Source organism: Camponotus vicinus, unplaced genomic scaffold (assembly GCF_025532165.1).
Source record: "Camponotus vicinus isolate PSW18456_S1 unplaced genomic scaffold, iyCamVici1.0 SCAF_3, whole genome shotgun sequence".
In the NCBI taxonomy this organism is placed as follows: Eukaryota; Metazoa; Arthropoda; class Insecta; order Hymenoptera; family Formicidae; genus Camponotus; species Camponotus vicinus.
Genome location: NW_028141967.1, coordinates 18,478,239 through 18,497,735, shown reverse-complemented (window position 1 = coordinate 18,497,735; position 19,497 = coordinate 18,478,239). Strand labels below are relative to the sequence as shown.

Here is a 19,497-nt window from a genome sequence, read left to right as displayed (position 1 = left end):
TATTAACTTGCGTAAAAATTAATGCCACAAATAGGAAATATAAAAATAAATATCTTATAAGTTGCACAAGATATAAACAACTCTCCCTTATTTACTTTATACATTAAATTCTTGAAAAGAGATAATTATTTATGATAAAGATATAATATAAAATGTAAAATATATTTATCTTACATATAGAGAATAGGATTCTTCAATCAATTTTCTCTCGCAAATGCTTTTCTAAAAAAATTGTCTTTATAAATAAAAGCTTTATGTACGAAAACGGAATAGAAAATATAAACAAGTATATACCTATTGACTTCTGTGGATATATGTATAAGATAGCCTATGCTACGTATAATCAAGAAGATATTTATGTAACACTGCGTACCTTCAAGTTATTGTCAGGTTTGCCGACAGAGCCGTCAGTTTTAGATAGTCTTCTGAAGCGATATATACGCGATTGAATGTCCATTTTGATATTAAACCTAATATATTAAACCTGGCTGATTCAATTAATAGGGTAAGATATTAAATAAATATATAATAAAATATTTATATTTCTCTCTTTAAATGCAAAATGTAAATGTGTGTTTAAGTGCAAAAATGTATGGAGTAACAGGCAACGCTTTTATTTTATATAAAAGACATTTCTCTTTAATTTTCAAATTGACTAATTCCTTTTATTGTAAATATTATTGTTATCTTTTACATACATTATAGTTAATAGAAATAAAGACATTTACGTTTGTACTGTGATAGCATGTTTCGACCAATTTGACATATAGAAAATGTAAAATCTATAAGCATAATCATTTTTGACTTTATAAAATTATTGTGTAATTTTATGTTATTGCTATAAAATTTTTATCTAAGCTATAAAATATTATTTAATTATCCAAGCTATAGCTATAAAATTATCTATCTTAAAAATGTATAATATCACCTGTGTTTTGTTTTTCTTTATAATAATCTTCTTCTCGAAAATATTCTTTATAATAAATATCTAGGACCAGTAAGATATGTTAACTTGGAGATGTCGAGTGAACGAATGAATAACAAACAACGAAAAATTAACACTTTATTTAAAAAGATGTATTAGAAATAATACTAACATAGTTCTTTTTAGAATTTTGTCCAAATGTTTGATTCAATTCACTGTATCATCACAATTTCAAATATTTGATTTGAGTTATACGTTTATTGTTTGTATGTTTTTAATACATTTCTTACTTAAGGAACAGATTGATCTTGAAAATGACATGTTATTAAACATACAATCCATATCACGTATAAAATCCCGCTGTTGAGAATATTCCTTCATTTCTCATACATTTTAATGCTTAAATTTAACATATATATATGAATATATAAGAAAAAGATTAATACTTTCAAAATTTGTATGTCACGATATGCAAGACACCGTAATATGTAACTGCAGAAGAAATCTTAAAGATAACTAAATTTGAGCTAAATAAGAGTTATGTTTATTGTCCTTTTGGAATTAATAATATGTCCTTCATGTCTCCTAATATTCAAATCCAAAAGAAATATTTGATAATTCGTTTTAATAAGTTTTATATATATCCTTTCTAATCATTCCTTTATTTATTAAACTTTATTATTTTAATCCTTCTTTACATTAATTGTATTTTGTTATGAAACATTAGTAAATTCTCTTGAATGTATTTTCACACAAAAGTCGATTGAATTACATACTCTTCGTAAATATCCTTTTTTTAATAAAGACACGTTTTTTTATAGATATCCAAGAGAAATTTAACATGACATTCTTAAAATTATTATTAAGTAGTAGTATAATATACATTACCGTAATAGCAATAGCGAATCCTATGCATGATGAAGAATCAAAAATTAGAGAAATAGAAATCGATGAAGAATCGAAAATTGTGCACAGTGTATTAAATAACAAATCAATCTATATATCAGATAATATATTTCCGTTATATTATAACATCAACTTAACATTTTTAAATAATTATCTCGTTAGCGAATGCATAATCACTATTTATATTTCTGATGCACAACAATACACAAGTTTTTATGTACCGGATTCAACGAATATAACAGCATGGAGATTAATTCAAAATAATATGAATTATGAAATATCAATATATCGTGATGAAACCAATATTGTCTTGATTGATTTCGGTGATGTCTTGTTGCGTGGAATGTACGATCTGTATATAGTGTTTGAAATCCCAATGAATATCATAAGAGAATCTTTCGGAACTCCGTACATAAATAAAGATGAAGAAATAGAGTAAGTAGAAGAATATATTGAAATATTAAAAACAAATTATATATTTGTGCATTCTACGTTTACAATTATTTAAAATTAGTCATCTAACGCATATCATTAAAATACGGCAGGTGGTTAATCGCAATAGGTATCCAGCGAAGAAACAGATATCAAGCGAAAAAACAGCATATATTTCCATATTGGGACAACCCAGAATTAATAATTACTGTTGTTATTTCTATAATGCATCATTCAAAATACAAAGCTTTGTCAAATATGCAGATACGAGGAACAAGTAAATCGGTGTACGATAATATGACGTGGACATATTTTCACAAGACTGATTGGATCTCTATAGATAGTGTAGCATTTCTGATATCCGATTTTCATAAAACTACGATCAAGGTTAATGCAGAAGCCATTAGTCACGACTTATGGTACAGACCACAATCGAAATCGCATCTAGAATTTGCGGAAACTGTTATTCTTTATGTTAGTACATACATGCGTAATTATACTTGCAATATTTTGAGGAAAGCCCATGAGGTGGGACCCTCTTTTTCATTTGAGACGAAAGTGGATCATGTCGTAATCCCGGATTTACAAGATGAAATCAAACAGACTTTCGGTTTCATTCTTTATAGGTAATATATATAGTTAAAATAAGTATATTATATAAAAATTATTTTAATTATCTATCATATTATAATTTATTTACATAAGAAATTATATTAATATCCAAAATATTTCATACATATTAGTATAATTATTTTTAGAGAAGCAGATGTCACTTATAATAAAGAATTAGATTCTGTCGCATACAAAACAATAATTGGCCGCTTAATTGCACGTGGAATGGTACAAAAATATATTAGCAATCTATATGAACTAACATCAACTTATTGGCATCGTACAAGGTTAAACGAAGGATTTAATGTATTTCTTCAAGCATATATTATCGACAAGGTTATTTTTTTTCACTAACAGTATTTGAATATGCAGTCAAATAATTAACAATTTAACAATGTAGATAATTGTTAATTATTTGTGCAAATATTCTGTCTTATTTCTTAAATATAAGAAATGATAAGAATCCAAGTCTCTTAAATTTCTAAAAATTCGATAAAAGAAATTTGAACAGTTGATAAGAACTAAACATATGTGTTTATATATTAAAATTATCGCAAAAAATATTTACACACACATACAAACTTTATTCTTAACAATAACACATAATAAGCTAGTTTTGATATGTACCAAAAACTATTTCTTTTTAATTAATTATGGTTAATTATGATTATATCGAATTGATTTTAGGCTTTGCCAAATTCCCGGATGATGGATTTGTTTGTAGTTCAAGCTCAACATGAATTACTCTATCTAAATACTTATGTTGTTATAAATTCTACTATGAAATATAAAAGCTATTATGAAAATTATTTACAATCTTCTCTTACACATATCAAAGGTATGCGTATAATATTGCATAAATAAAGAATTAAATAATTATATATTTCTGAATATTAATTTAATAAAAAAATAAGAAAAGTTATCTACAAACCAAAGTACCCGTACGATTCTTATGGAAAATAAATTTTGAGTTTGATGATATTTGCAGAAACTCTGGAAACAAATATTTATGTGGCAAATCAAAAATCACAATACGCGTGATATCGTTTGATGGAGCCGTTTCGTCACTACAAGCGTTTAAATGTCGAAATGAGATGTTATTTCAATACTATTGTGGGAAAATTCTAATATATTATCATTCTAATATATTATTTACTTTTCCTTAGTAGTATTGAAATAATGTCTTATTTTGATTTTTGAATATTTGTAGGGACGAAACAGCTTCATCAATCGATATCACATTTATTATGCTTTGACATAAACCCTTATTGTGTTCTCATATAAACTATTTATTTCTAAAGTTTCAGCATATTATATCGAAATCCAATTTCCATAAGAATCGTACGAGGCGCTTTATTTGAAAAATATAATTTTGTTAATATTACTGTTAATATATTTTATTATAATATATGCAATAATAATAACAATAGAAGTATCTAACTTTAAAATTAAATTTTTGTATAATTTTGTAATGTGTAATTTTTTAAATTATAACATGTCTATATCTAAGACTCCAAAAAAATCATAATAAAACACAAGCCTAACCGATTCCTTATAATTGTCTGGTTTATTATTTTTACAAATATTTAATCATTCACTATTTATCTATTATTATAAATTTTTTCCTCGAAATGTATTTAACAATCTTTTATAGCTGCTTACTTAGAATTAATTACAAAAACTTTGTGATACGTTTGGTTTTAATTACAGATATATTCATATATCTTTATTGCGCATTACAGTAAAGGCATTTGAAATATATTAATTTTTTTTTTTTAATATTATAGGATCCATTATATGCCGCATGTTAGAACGAACATTGCCATCTGATATTTTTTTAATGGGAATTAACAGATATGTGTACAATCAGTAAGTATAATGTATATAAGTGTAATGTAATAATATATATCATAGAAAAAAAGGAAATCGAAATATATAATGAATTTAATAATATATTTCCTGTTTTAAAAGACATACATATTTAAAATCTCAAATTTATACTGTTTTATATTTATGAATTTTTGTGGAGATTAAATTTCAACTTGATTATATTCTTGAAACAATTCAAATTGATTAATGGTTCAAGAATATAATTTTACAAACATAGAATATAAACTCTAAGATCTTAATAATATAGAAATTAAAATTATTATTTATTCAGTCACAATAAATGCTGATACAATTATTAAGATATATATTAATATATATATATATATATATATATATATATATATATATATATATATATATACACAGGGTTGATTAGCTAAAGTGATAGCTAAAGTTGAAGAGCTAAAAAATTTTTATACCAAAAGATGATTGACACAGAGGGGGACATCGTACGGTACAAACAATATTTTTATAAATGAAGGCATTAAAAAGATTTCAAGATCAACTTAATTTTTTTAAATGGAAGCCCCTATTTTTTATTACATATTCTTGGAGCTCATCTCGAGAGCTTTCCAAAACACTATAATTAAGTTAGTTTCCATTAAGTACTTTCCAAGTTATGAGGCTTGAAATCATTTCTTAATTTTACATAAACCGTAAAATATCTTGTAAAATATTCATTTTTCGGTTATTTTACCATAATACTTTTATGTACAAAATAATGAGAGAAATCAATTGGTGTAAAGAAAACACATAGTTGTTTCAAAGAAAGGTAAAATAATCGAAAAATGAATATTTTACAAGATATTTTACGGTTTATGTAAAATTAAGAAATGATTTCAAGCCTCATAACTTGGAAAGTACTTAATGAAAACTAATTTAATTATAGTGTTTTGGAAAGCTCTCGAGATGAGCTCCAAGAATATGTAATAAAAAATATAGAGTTCCATTTAAAAAAATTAAGTTGATCTTGAAATCTCCTTAATGCCTTCATTCATAAAAATATCGTTTGTACCATACGATGTCCCCTTCTGTGTCAAACATCTTTTAGTCTAAAAATTTTTTCATAGCTCTTCAACTTTAGCTAATATTCACATCGGTCACTTTATATGAATCACCCTGTATATATATATATATATATATATATATATATATACAATTATATTAAAGTTCATAAATTTTTATCTCTATAGGAGTTACATTATAGAGTAAAGTAAGAAAATAAATTATGTGTAAATTATGATTTTATTTCTTAATATTTATTTATCAATTTTAATATAATGTTAAATCTATCATAATGTTAAATATCTTATAGATTAGATGATCGTGGAACAACAACTTTTCGTGATTTATGGAACGCTATGAGATCTGTCATAATTGAATTGAATTCCAAGTATGAGTTTGATATAAAACACACGATAGATTCGTGGATTATGCAGAGGTATCCTTCCGTGTTGAAGATAACGCGAAATTATTCTACTGATGTTGTAAACGTATCGGTACAATTTCAAGACAAATTAGATGAGAAACAATATTATATTCCTGTTTCTTATACTACTGAGTCGAATCTCAATTTTAACATAACTTGGACGAATATTTGGTTAACACCATGGCATTCAAAAATTGATCTCTTTCTTGATAAAAATCAATGGATTATTTTCAATTTACAACAAGCTGGTAAATATTGAATAATAAATTTATATCTTTACTGTCTGTTTATATTGTATATAATTTCAAGTATATATATTTCAATACATATATCATGTTTGTAGTCAAAACCACTTTATATTAATACAAAATTCTTTGCATACCCAAATTCCCAGAATTATCCAATTATTTTAACAATATATTTGAAATTTTTATTTCTTGCTGTAATATATAGAATTGCTGATACAGCCTTTATGTTAAATAATAAGAACGGAAGATGCAAACATCTCTAATTATAATTATATATTTAATATCGCAATATCTTTAACATATCTCGAAATATGTTTAATTAATATACATCATTTCAAAGTATTTAATAATCGACAAAAGTAATTTTACACCAGGATATTATCGCGTCAACTATGATACTGCGAATTGGTTAAAAATTGCGCAATACTTAAATTCTGAAGAATATAGTAATATACATATTCTCAATCGCGCTCAAATCATCAATGATGCGTTTCATTTTGCGATAGAGAAGAAACTTGAATTCTCCGTATTTTGGGAACTCGTTTCTTATTTGGGAAAGGAACAAGATTTTATAGCATGGTATCCTATGTTCAAAGCACTTGAATTTTTGTCTAATATCTTTCCATTTTTAGAAATTTATCCTGAATTCAAGGTATATATATAGATACAATAATAGTTTTTTTTTATAAAAAAATCATCTGTTACACCAATTATCTATTTTATAATATAACGATTTCGTATTATAATAATAAATTTTCTAAAAATAGGTATATGTAGAGAGCTAAACAAAAAAATTAATTGTACATTATAATTTAGTTTTTTTGTACCAAAGTCAGAAATTTAAATTCAAAAGGCGCTTACATATATTTTTTTTAAATTTAACATAATCACAATTTTGTCAATTTTATCAATTTTAAATTTTTCATAAAGTTATTTTCCTATAATCATAATACTTTAAAATTTATGTGCTAATTGATGATCAATTATGTAATTAATAATGAGCGTTTTAAGATATCATAGAACAAAGTATAGCACAATTATCTTTCTTATATTAATTTTCTTCCATAGTATTATAATGTTTATGGTGTTAAAAATATAACAAACATTTTGCAGAGAAATTGACTTATAATTTTAAGATAATTTTGTTACATTATATAACACTTAATAATTTAATACATAATAATGCACTTGTAAATGTTTGTTTTATAAAAATAAGTTGATATTTAAAGTTTGAAACACTTAAAATCTATGTTTGATGTGCTACTGATTTAAATTTAGAAAATAATCATTTATCAAATCATATCGATCGATACATCAATATGCATAGACTAAAATATATATACAGAGTGTTTCGTAAAGCTCGATAATGCGTCTCGACTCTTGTTTTTTCATTGCTACGCGACACTGGCCGTTGGCATGCCTGACCGCGCACATCCTACGATCTAACCACGCAAAATGTGCGTTTATTCATCGTTTTAATTAATATTTCAATCATTACTGCTAAAATTGCAGAATAGATAAAGGACTTTTCTGTTCAGTTTACTGCTCTCTACTCATTCACGAGCGTTACAATCTTAAGAAACACTCTGCTAATCGATATATATGTGTTACGAATTAGATGATAAAATTCATACCTATCTAAATGATAAGATATATACACAATTATTCACACACAAATAAGAAATTGGTAAATTCGGTTATTATGGTATTGATACGACGAAGTCACATAAATATTAAAGAAATATAAATGAATATTATCTAGTAAAAATTTTTATTAGCGCGTACATTATATCTGTTCTTGTAAATAATGAATAAACTAAATATAATGATTCTCATCAAATTTTAGGGAGTGCTAAGGTTTGATTTTATGCAGAATTTTAGATTTAGTTTCTGGAATCTGTATGACAACAGTAACATCAACGATCATACTAAATGTTTAAAACAAGAACTCGCAAAGTGGGAATGTATTATAAATGATCATGCTTGCGAAGAAAAGTCTAGGACTCATTTGAAATGGCATCTAGCAAATCCTAAAGGAAACAAGTAATTCTTTTCATAATATTTGATTCTTTGTAGGAGATATTTTTTATATTCTGCATATGTTTGAGAAATTAGTTACCACTTATGTCAAAAATTATTTATAAAACACTAACGAAACTATTAAAACAATTTTGATAGAAGATTCTTATTTCTTTTCTGGACTATCTTCTGTAGACTTTTGCCTGGATGGAAGAGATGGGTATATTGTAATGGTTTGAAAACGGCAGATCGTGATACATGGAATAAAATTTTTAATGATTACATGAAAGGAAATGATATAATTTTAGAATGTCTGGCTTACAGTAAAAATTCTGAAATCATAATCAATTATTTAAAAATAAAATTGCCAGAAATTTTATTAAAACCTAGGTATAATCTATCTCATGTTCAGCTCGAACCGATAGAGCGAAATAATGCCTTTAATGCTAATATTTTTCTTTCCATCATTGAGAGGCATACTAAATACATGCTTACAATTTTATTAAATAATTACGAAATAATAAGACATAGGTAATGATATTATTTAATAAAGATGTGCTATACATGAAGATTTATTGTATGAATTAATTATATATGTAATATTGTTTTATTCTTCATAGGAGAGTTAATGAGATTGCGACATTAACTGTTATAATTAACAATGCGTATTCTAAGGAACAGTTGGACGAGGTAAATTTTAAATAAATCAAATTTCAACATTTTTTAAATTTTTATTTTAAAATTTACTTTTCACTATAATTGTCATTTTATGTAATATTTTTCTTGAATTTTGTTCATAATGATACTCTGCATGTGTGACAGTACAATTATTAAATATAAAATTATTTATTGATGATAATTATTAAAATAATCCATTTTAGATAAAGAAATTTGTAAAAAAGGAGCTCAAAAGTTCAACCATTTCAATTACCGATGTTAAAGACAAAATGGAAACACGCTGGTCAGAGATCCAAAGACAGATAAAATATTTTCGGTTTTTATTCAATAATTAGATATCCAATACATTAACTGTTTAGGAATTAAAAATATAGTATAAATTGTGTTAATATTTATAAATATACTTAATTATTCACTAATTTTATATAAAACTTAATAATTGTTTAATTGTATTTGATCAATATAATATTAATTCTACAACATATTACAAAAAAATTGTATTCTATAATATTATATAAAAACATTATATTATATTACAATATAATTAATATAATGTATATTATGAATATTTGTAATATTATATTGTATTACTTTTCTGTATGACAAATTTAATATATAGATGCTGATTACATATTTAATGCTTATTTTATAGATAGATATATGTGTGTGTGTGTGTGTGTGCGTGCGCGCGCGTAAAAATGCATGACACACACACACACACACACACACACACACACACACACACACACACACACACACATATATATATATATATATATATATATAACTGAAATATTATGAACTATTACGAAATATCTGAACGCGTGAATTCACGATTTATTAATTCACAGTTACATAATATCAAAGATATTGATAAATTAATTGCTTACAACTTAAAAATTATTGTAGTTTCAATTTTTTCGTAAAGAATTTAGAATGTTTGACTCTATTTTATCTCTAAAATATATTAAATACATTAAAATTTTTGACGGAGATTGTAAGACATTCGGTATATATGTATATACATGTATTTACGTAATATTTAATTGAAGTTTGATTATCGATTTTGGCTCAAATAGCAATAGCAATACATTCAGGAAAATATTTAAAAGCAGATAATGAATATTAAAATCAGAAATAATAATATATGTGACCAAACGTATGTTGGCTTTAAATTGAAATTTTTAATATAATCACACAACCAAATTAAACTCGATTAAGTACTCTTATATTATGATGATGACATCTCCAATCTAAGACTGATTAATTTAGAATTAACTCTATGCGAAAAAAACAGATCTTCAATCATAACGATCAAATGACTGTAACCAATATATTAACTTGTAAAAATTAATGCCACAAATAGGAAATATAAAAATAAATACCTTATAAGTGGCACAAGATATAAACAACTCTTCTTTATTTACTTTATATATTAAATTCTTGAAAAGAGATAATTATTTATGACAAAGATATAATATGAAATATAAAATATATTTATCTTATATATAGAGAATAGGACTCTTCAAACAATTTTCTCTCGCAAATGCTTTTCTAGAAAAATTGTCTTTATAAATAAAAGCTTTATATATGAAAACGGAATAACAAACATAAACAAGTATATACTTATTGACTTCTATGGATATGTAAGATAGCCTATGCTACGTATAATCAAGAAGATGTTTATATAACACTGCGTACCTTCAAGTTATTGTCAGGTTTGCCGACAGAGCCGTCAGTTTTAAATAGTCTCTTGAAGCAGTACGTTCGCGATTGAATGTCCATGCTTTTGATATTAAACCTAATATATTAAACCTGGCTGATTCAACTAATAGGGTAAGACATTAAATAAATATATAATAAATTATTTACCTTTCTTTCCTTAAATGTGCAAAAATGTATGGAGTAACGCTTTTATTTTATATATATAAAAGAAATTTTTTTTTAAATTTTCCAATTGACTAATTCCTTTTACTGTAATTATTATTTTTATCTTTTACATACATTATAGGTAATAGAAATAAAGACTTTTTTACGTTTGTACTGTGATAGCATGTTTCGATCATTTTGACATATAGAAAATGTAAAATTTATTGTTTGTATGTTTTTAATACATTTCTTATTTAAGGAACAGATTGATCTTGAAAATAACATGTAAATACAATCCATATCACGTATAAAATACTGTTGTTGAGAATATTCCTTCATTTATCATACATTTTAATGCTTAAATTTAACATATATATATAAGAAAAAGATTAATATTTTCAAAATTTGTTATGTATATAAGTTATGTATGTAAGATACCGTAATATGTAACTGCACTAGAAAGAAATCTAAGAAGAAATCTAAAGATAACTAAATTGAGATAAATAACAGTTATGTTTATTGTGCTTGTCCTTTTGGAATTACCTAAATCATCTTTCATATCTCCTAATATTCAAAGAAATAGGAAAATATTTCATATGTCGTTTCAATAAGTTTTATATTTATCTTTTTTAATCATTCCTTTATTTATTAAACTTTATTATTTTAATCTTTCTTTACATTAATCGTATTTTCTTATGAAACGTTAGTAAATTGTCTTGAACGTTTATTCACACAAAAGTCGATTGAATTGCATACTCTTCGTAAATACCTTTTTTTTAATGAAGAAACGTTTTTTATAGATATCCGAGCGAAAATTAACATGACATTCTTAAAACTATTATTAAGTAGTAGTATAATATACATTATCATAATAGCAATAGCGAGTCCTATGCATGATGAAGAATCAAAAATTAAAGGAATAGAAATCGATGAAGAATCGAAAATTGTGCGCAGTGTATTAAATAACAAATCAATCTATATATCAGATAATATATTTCCGTTACATTATAACATGAAATTAATATTACTCAATAATTATCTCGTTAGCGAATGCATAGTCATTATTTATGTTTTTGATGCACAACAATATATAAGTTTTTATGTGCCGGATTCAACAAATATAATAGCATGGAAATTAACTCAAGACAAGAGAGTATTTGAAACAATATCAATATATCGTGATAAAACCAATATTGTCTTGCTCGATTTCGGTGATGTCTTGTTGCGTGGAAAGTACGATCTGTATATACAGTTTAAAATCCCAATTAATATCGTAAGAGAATCTTTTGGAATTCCGTACATAAATAAAGATGAAAAAATAGAGTAAGTAAAAGAATATATTGAAATATCAAAACCACATTGTATATTTATGCATTCTACGCTTACAATTATCTAAAATTAGTCATCTAAAGCATATCATTAAAATACGACAGGTGGTTAATTGCAGCAGGTATCCAGCGAAGAAACAGATATCAAGCGAAAAAACAACAAATATTTCCATATTGGGACACTCGAAAATTAATTACTGTTGTTATTTCTATAATGCATCATTCAAAATACAAAGCTTTATCAAATATGCAAATACGAGGGACAAGTAAATCGGTGTACGATAATATGTCGTGGACATATTTTTACAAGACTGATTGGATCTCTATAGATAGTGTAGCATTTTTGGTATCGGATTTTCATAAGACTACCATCAAGATTGATGCAGAAGCCATTAGTCACGACTTATGGTGCAGATCACAATCGAAATCGCGTTTAGAATTTGCGGAAACTGTTATTCTTTACACTAGTACATACATGCGTAATTATACTTGGAATATTTTGAGGAGAGCCCGTGAGACAGGGCCCCCTTTTTCATTTGAGACGAAAGTGGATCATGTCGTAATCCCGGATTTACAAGATGAAATCAAACAGACTTTCGGTTTCATTTTTTATAGGTAATATATATAGTTAAAATAGATATATTATATAAAAACTATTTTAATTATTTATCATATTATAATCCATTTACATAAGAAATTATATTAATATCCAAAATTTTTCATACATATTAGTATAATTATTTTTAGAGAAGCAGATATCGCTTATAATAAAGAATTAGATCCTGTCGCATGCAAAACAATAATTACGCGCTTAATTGCACGTGAAATGGTACAAAAATATATTAGCAATCTGTATGAACTAACATCAACTTATTGGCATCGTACATGGTTAAACGAAGGATTTAATATATTTCTTCAAGCATACATTATCGATAAGGTTATTTTTTTCACTAATAGTATTTGAATACGCAGTCAAATAATTAACAGTTTAGCAATGCAGATAATTGTTAAATATTTGTGCAAATATTCTGTTTTATTTCTTAAATATAAGAAATGATAAGAATCCAAGTTTTTTAAATTTCTAAAAATCCGTAGAAGAAATTTAATAAGAACTCAACATATATGTTTATATATTAAAATTATCGCAGAAAAATATTTACACGCACATACAAATTTTATTCTTAACAATAACACATAATAAGCTAGTTTTTATATGTACCAAAAACTATTTCTTTTTAATTAATTATGGTTAATTATGATTATATCGAATTGATTTTAGGCTCTGCCAAATTCCCGGATGATGGATTTGTTTGTAGTTCAAGCTCAACATGAATTACTCTATCTAAATACTTATGTTGTTATAAATTCTACTATGAAATATAAAAGCTATTATGGAAATTATTTACAATCTTCTCTTACACATATCAAAGGTATGCGTATAATATTGCATAAATAAAGAATTAAATAATTATATATTTCTGAATATTAATTTAATAAAAAAATAAGAAAAGTTATTTACAAACTAAAATATCCGTACGATTCTTATGGAAAATAAATTTTGAGTTTGGTGAAATTTGCAGAAACTCTGGAAATAAATATTTATGTGTCAAATCAAAAATCACAATAAGTGTGATATCGTTTGATGGAGCCGTTTCATCATTACAAGCATTCAAATATCGAAATAAGATGTTATTTCAGTACTATTGTGAGAAAATACATAATGTATTATTGAGTAGAATCACACAGTTGATCACTTTCATTATTGTATAGGTATTATATTTATGTGGAAAAAATATACATGCATGTATATGCAGGATGTTTAAAAGTTCCACTATATTTCTTTATATTTCAGAAATTGTGCAAAAATTACGAGAAACCATAAAACAGGTGTTTAATTATTTTGAGGGGCTAGTCTTTTAAAGCAATTAGAGAAGTCGTACCCCTCCCCCATCCAAAAAGGAGACATAGGGAAAACCCATATTACTATACTTTTAATTAATTATATTTTATCTAATATCAAATAGGATGCTATGGCGACAGCAGCGGCGATGCTGCATTTTTTCCTTATAAATATATCTGTATTAAAATAAAAATGATCAACTGTATACTATTCTAATATATTATTTACTTTTCCTTAATAATATTGAAATAATGTCTCAATTCGATTTTCAATATTTGTAGGGACAGCTTCATCAATAAATATTACATTTATAATGCTTTGACATAAACTTTTATTGGGTTCTCATATAAACTATTTATTTCCAAAGTTTCAGCATATTTCATCGAAATCCAATTTCCATACGAACCGTACGAAGCGCTTTATTTGTAAAATTTAATTTTGTTATTATTACTTTTAATATATTTTATTATAATATATGTAATAATAATAACAAAAGAAGTATCTAACTTTAAAATTAAATTTTTGTATAATTTTGTATAATTTTATAATGTGTAATTTTTTAAATTATAACTATACATGTCTATCTAAAACTCCAAAAAATCATAATGAAAAACAAAACTAACCGATTCCTTGTAATTGTCTGGTTTATTATTTTTACAAATATTTAATCATTCACTATTTACTTATTATTATAAATTTTTTCCTTGAAATGTATTTAACAATCTTTTATAGCTGCTTACTTAGAATTAATTACATAAACTTTGTGATACGTTTGGTTTTATTAATTACAGATATATTCACATATCTTTATTGCGCATTACAGTAAAGGCATTTGAAATATATCAAATTTTTTTTCTTTTAAATATTATAGGATCCATTATATGCCGCATGTTAGAACGAACATTGTCATCTGATATTTTTTTAATGGGAATCAACAGATATGTGTACAATCAGTAAGTATAATGTATATAAGTGTAATGTAATAATATATATCATAGAGAAAAAGGAAATCGAAATATACAATAAATTTAATAATATATTTCCTGTTTTAAAAGACATACATATTTGAAATCTCAAATTTATACTTTTATATTTATAAATTTTTGTGGAGATTAAATTTCAACTTGAGTTTTTCTTAATAAATATATGATAGTGATTCATATTTTCTAAATTACAAACAATCAATTCAAATTGAATAATATTCCAAGAATATAATTTTACAAACATAGAATATAAACTCTAAAATCTTAATAATATAGAAATTAAAATTATTATTTATTCAGTCACAATAAATGCTGATACAATTATTAAGATATATGTTAATATATATTTATATATATATGTATGTACAATTATATTAAAGTTCATAAATTTCTATCTCTATAGGAGTTACATTATAGATTAAAGTAAGAGAATAAATTATATGTAAATTATGATTTTATTTCTTAATATTTATTTATCAATTTCAGTATAGTGTTAAAAGTATCATAATGCTAAATTTTATAGATTAGATAATCGTGGAATAAATTTTCGTGATTTATGGAATGCTATGAGATCTGTCATGATTGAATTGAATTCCAAGTATGAGTTTAATATAAAACACACGATAGATTCATGGGTTATGCAAAAGTATCCTCCTGTGTTGGAGGTGACGCGAAATTATTCTACTGGTTTTGTAAACGTATGGGTACAATTTTACAACAAATTAGATGAGAAACAATATTATATTCCTGTTACTTATACTACTGAGTCGAGTCTTAATTTTACAATAACTTGGACGAATATTTGGTTAACACCATGGCATTCAAAAATTGAACTCTTTCTTGATAAAAATCAATGGATTATTTTCAACTTACAACAAGCTGGTAAATATTGAATAATAAATTTATATCTTTACTGTCTGTTTATATTGTATATAATTTCAAGTATATATATTTCAGTACATATATCATGTTTGTAGTCAAAACCACTTTATGTTAGTACAAAATTCTTTGCATATCCAAATTCTGAGAATTCCAATTGATGATGTCCAATTATCTTATATATACATATATATATATATATATATATATATATATATATCAGATTATGCATATATCATATTTGACATAAGTTTTAATTAAAAATAATTATGAAGTGTATTAAGACTCATATATAATATAAGATATAACAAAAGATACTACAAGAATATTGAAATTTTTTCGATATATTTGAAATTTTTATTTCTTGCTGTAACATATAGAATTGCTGATACAGCCTTTATGTTAAATAATAAAAACGGAAGATGCAAACATCTCTAATTATAATTATATATTTAATATCGAAATATCTTTAACATATCTCGAAATATGTTTAATTAATATACATCATTTCAAAGTATTTAATAATCGACAAAAGTAATTTTACACCAGGATATTATCGCGTCAACTATGATACTGCGAATTGGCGAAAAATTGCACAATACTTAAATTTTGAAGAATATAGTAATATACATGTTCTCAATCGCGCGCAAATCATCAATGATGCGTTTCATTTTGCGATAGAGAAGAAACTTGAATTCTCCGTATTTTGGGAACTCGTTTCTTATTTGGGAAAGGAACAAGATTTTATAGCATGGTATCCTATGTTTAAAGCATTTGAATTTTTGTCTAATATCTTTCCATTCTTAGAACTTTATCCTGAATTCAAGGTATATATATAGATATAATAATAGTTTTTTTATAAAAAAATCATCTGTTACATCAATTATCTATTTTATAATATAACGATTTCGTATTATAATAATAAATTTTCTAAAAATAGGTATATGTAGAGAGCTAAACAAAAAAATTAATTGTACATTATTATTTAGTTCTTTTGTACCAAAGTCAGAAATTTAAATTCAAAAGGCGCTTACATATATTTTTTTTAAATTTAACATAATCACAAGTTTGTCAATTTTATCAATTTTAAATTTTTCATAAAGTTATTTTCCTATAATCATAATACTTTAAAATTTATATGCTAATTGATGATCAATTATGTAATTAATAATGAGCGTTTTAAGAAATCATAGAACAAAGTATATCACAATTATCTTTCTTATATTAATTTTCTTCCATAGTATTATAATGTTTATGGTGTTAAAAATATAACAAACATTTTGCAGAGAAATTGACTTATAATTTTAAGATAATTTTGTTACATTATATAACACTTAATAATCTAATACATAATAATGCACTTGTAAATGTTTATTTTATAAAAATAAGTTGATATTTAAAGTTTGAAACACTCAAAATCTATGTTTGATGTGCCACTGATTTAAATTTAGAAAATAATCATTTATCAAATCATATCGATCGATACATCAATATGCAGATTAAAATATATATACAGAGTGTCTCGTAAAGCTCGATAATGCGTCTCGACTCTTGTTTTTTCATTGGTATGCGACACTGGCCGTTGGCATGCCTGACCGCGCACATCCTACGATCTAGCCGCGCATAATGCGCGTTTATTCATCGTTTTAATTAATATTTCAATCATTACTGCTAAAATTGCGGAATAGGTAAAGGACTTTTCTGTTCAGTTTACTGCTCTCTACTCATTCACGAGCGTTACAATCTTAAAAAACACTCTGCTTATCGATATATATGTGTTACGAATTAGATGGTGTAAAATTCATACCTATTTAAATGATAAGATATATACACAATTATTCACACACAAATAAGAAATTGATAAATTCGGTTATTATGGTATTGATACGATCAAGTCACATAAATATTAAAGAAATATAAATGAAAATTATCTAGTAAAAATTTTTATTAGCGCGTACATTATATCTGTTCTTGTAAATAATGAATAAACTAAATATAATGATTCTTATCAAATTTTAGGGAGTGCTAAGGTTTGATTTTATGCAGAATTTTAGATTTAATTTCTGGAATCTGTATGACAGTAACATCAACGATCATACTAAATGTTTAAAACAAGAACTCGCAAAGTGGGAATGTATTATAAATGATCATGCTTGCGAAGAAAAGTCTAGGCGTCATTTGCAATGGCATCTAGCAAATCCTAAAGAAAACAAGTAATTCTTTTCATAATATTTGATTCTTTGTAGGAGATATTTTTTATATTCTGCATATGTTTGAGAAATTAGTTATCACTTATGTCAAAAATTATTTATAAAACACCAACGAAACTATTAAAACAATTTTGATAGAAGATTCTTATTTCTTTTCTGGACTATCTTCTGTAGACTTTTGCCTGGATGGAAGAGATGGGTATATTGTAATGGTTTGAAAACGGCAGCTCGTGATACATGGAATAAAGTTTTTAATGATTACATGAAAGGAAATGATATAATTTTAGAATGTCTGGCTTACAGTAAGAATTCTGAAATCATAATCAATTATTTAAAAATAAAATTGCCAGAAATTTTATTAAAACCTAGGTATAATCTATCTCATGTTCAGCTCGAACCGATAGAGCGAAATGATGCCTTTAATGCTAATATTTTTCTTTCCATCATTGAGAGGCATACTAAATACATGCTTACAATTTTATTAAATAATTACGAAATAATAAGACATAGGTAATGATATTATTTAATAAAGATGTGCTATACATGAAGATTTATTGTATGAATTAATTATATATGTAATATTGTTTTATTCTTCATAGGAGAGTTAATGAGATTGCGACATTAACTGTTATAATTAACAATGCGTATTCTAAGGAACAGTTGGACGAGGTAAATTTTAAATAAATCAAATTTCAACATTTTTTAAATTTTTATTTTAAAATTTACTTTTCACTATAATTGTCATTTTATGTAATATTTTTCTTGAATTTTGTTCATAATGATACTCTGCATGTGTGACAGTACAATTATTAAATATGAAATTATTTATTGATGATTTATTAAACTAATCCATTTTAGATAAAGAAATTTGTAAAAAAAGAGCTCAAAAGTTCAACCATTTCAATTACCGACGTTGAAGACAAGATGGAAACACGCTGGTTGGAGATCCAAAGACAGACAAAATATTTTCGATTTTTATTCAATAATTAGATTTTCAATACATTAACTGTTTAGGAATTAAAAATGCAGTATAAATAGTGGTGTTAATATTTATAAATGTATATACTTAATTATTCGTTAATTTTATATAAAAGTTAACAATTGTTTATTTGTATTTAATCAATATAATAATATTAATTATACAATATGATATTAAAAATATTGTATACTATAATATTGTATAAAAATA

At 24.8% G+C, this 19,497-nt stretch overlaps 2 protein-coding genes across 2 annotated transcripts; both read left to right on the top strand.

Annotated features, from left to right (window-relative positions):
- Window positions 1–395: 395 nt before the first annotated feature.
- On the top strand, window positions 396–9,517 carry LOC145968729 (aminopeptidase N-like). Its single transcript, XM_083094441.1, has 12 exons — window positions 396–505; window positions 1,747–2,266; window positions 2,377–2,889; window positions 3,022–3,211; window positions 3,563–3,713; window positions 4,663–4,744; window positions 6,081–6,442; window positions 6,817–7,094; window positions 8,289–8,485; window positions 8,657–8,992; window positions 9,082–9,151; window positions 9,343–9,517. Exons 2-12 carry the CDS (start codon window positions 1,767–1,769, stop codon window positions 9,472–9,474), a joined length of 2,811 nt encoding a protein of 936 aa, XP_082950567.1. The 5' UTR covers window positions 396–505; window positions 1,747–1,766; the 3' UTR covers window positions 9,475–9,517.
- A 1,380-nt stretch (window positions 9,518–10,897) lies between these two features.
- Window positions 10,898–19,460, top strand: LOC145969429 (aminopeptidase N-like). Its single transcript, XM_083095568.1, has 12 exons — window positions 10,898–10,975; window positions 11,809–12,331; window positions 12,442–12,951; window positions 13,084–13,273; window positions 13,616–13,766; window positions 15,108–15,189; window positions 15,743–16,101; window positions 16,648–16,925; window positions 18,118–18,311; window positions 18,483–18,818; window positions 18,908–18,977; window positions 19,167–19,460. The coding sequence occupies exons 2-12, from the start codon at window positions 11,829–11,831 to the stop codon at window positions 19,296–19,298; spliced, it is 2,805 nt and encodes a 934-aa protein (XP_082951694.1). The 5' UTR covers window positions 10,898–10,975; window positions 11,809–11,828; the 3' UTR covers window positions 19,299–19,460.
- The last annotated feature ends 37 nt before the right edge of the window (window positions 19,461–19,497 follow it).

What these genes read in the sequence shown, in the direction of transcription:
- LOC145968729 (XM_083094441.1), top strand. Translation starts at nt 1,767, where the DNA reads ATGACATTCTTAAAATTATTATTAAGTAGTAGTATAATATACATTACC. An exon ending in TTCGGTTTCATTCTTTATAG is followed by an intron (nt 2,890 to 3,021) that starts GTAATATATATA and finishes AATTATTTTTAG; the next exon opens with AGAAGCAGATGTCACTTATA. An exon ending in GCAAATCCTAAAGGAAACAA is followed by an intron (nt 8,486 to 8,656) that starts GTAATTCTTTTC and finishes TATCTTCTGTAG; the next exon opens with ACTTTTGCCTGGATGGAAGA.
- LOC145969429 (XM_083095568.1), top strand. Translation starts at nt 11,829, where the DNA reads ATGACATTCTTAAAACTATTATTAAGTAGTAGTATAATATACATTATC. An exon ending in TTTCAACTTACAACAAGCTG is followed by an intron (nt 16,102 to 16,647) that starts GTAAATATTGAA and finishes ATTTTACACCAG; the next exon opens with GATATTATCGCGTCAACTAT. An exon ending in TACGAAATAATAAGACATAG is followed by an intron (nt 18,819 to 18,907) that starts GTAATGATATTA and finishes TATTCTTCATAG; the next exon opens with GAGAGTTAATGAGATTGCGA.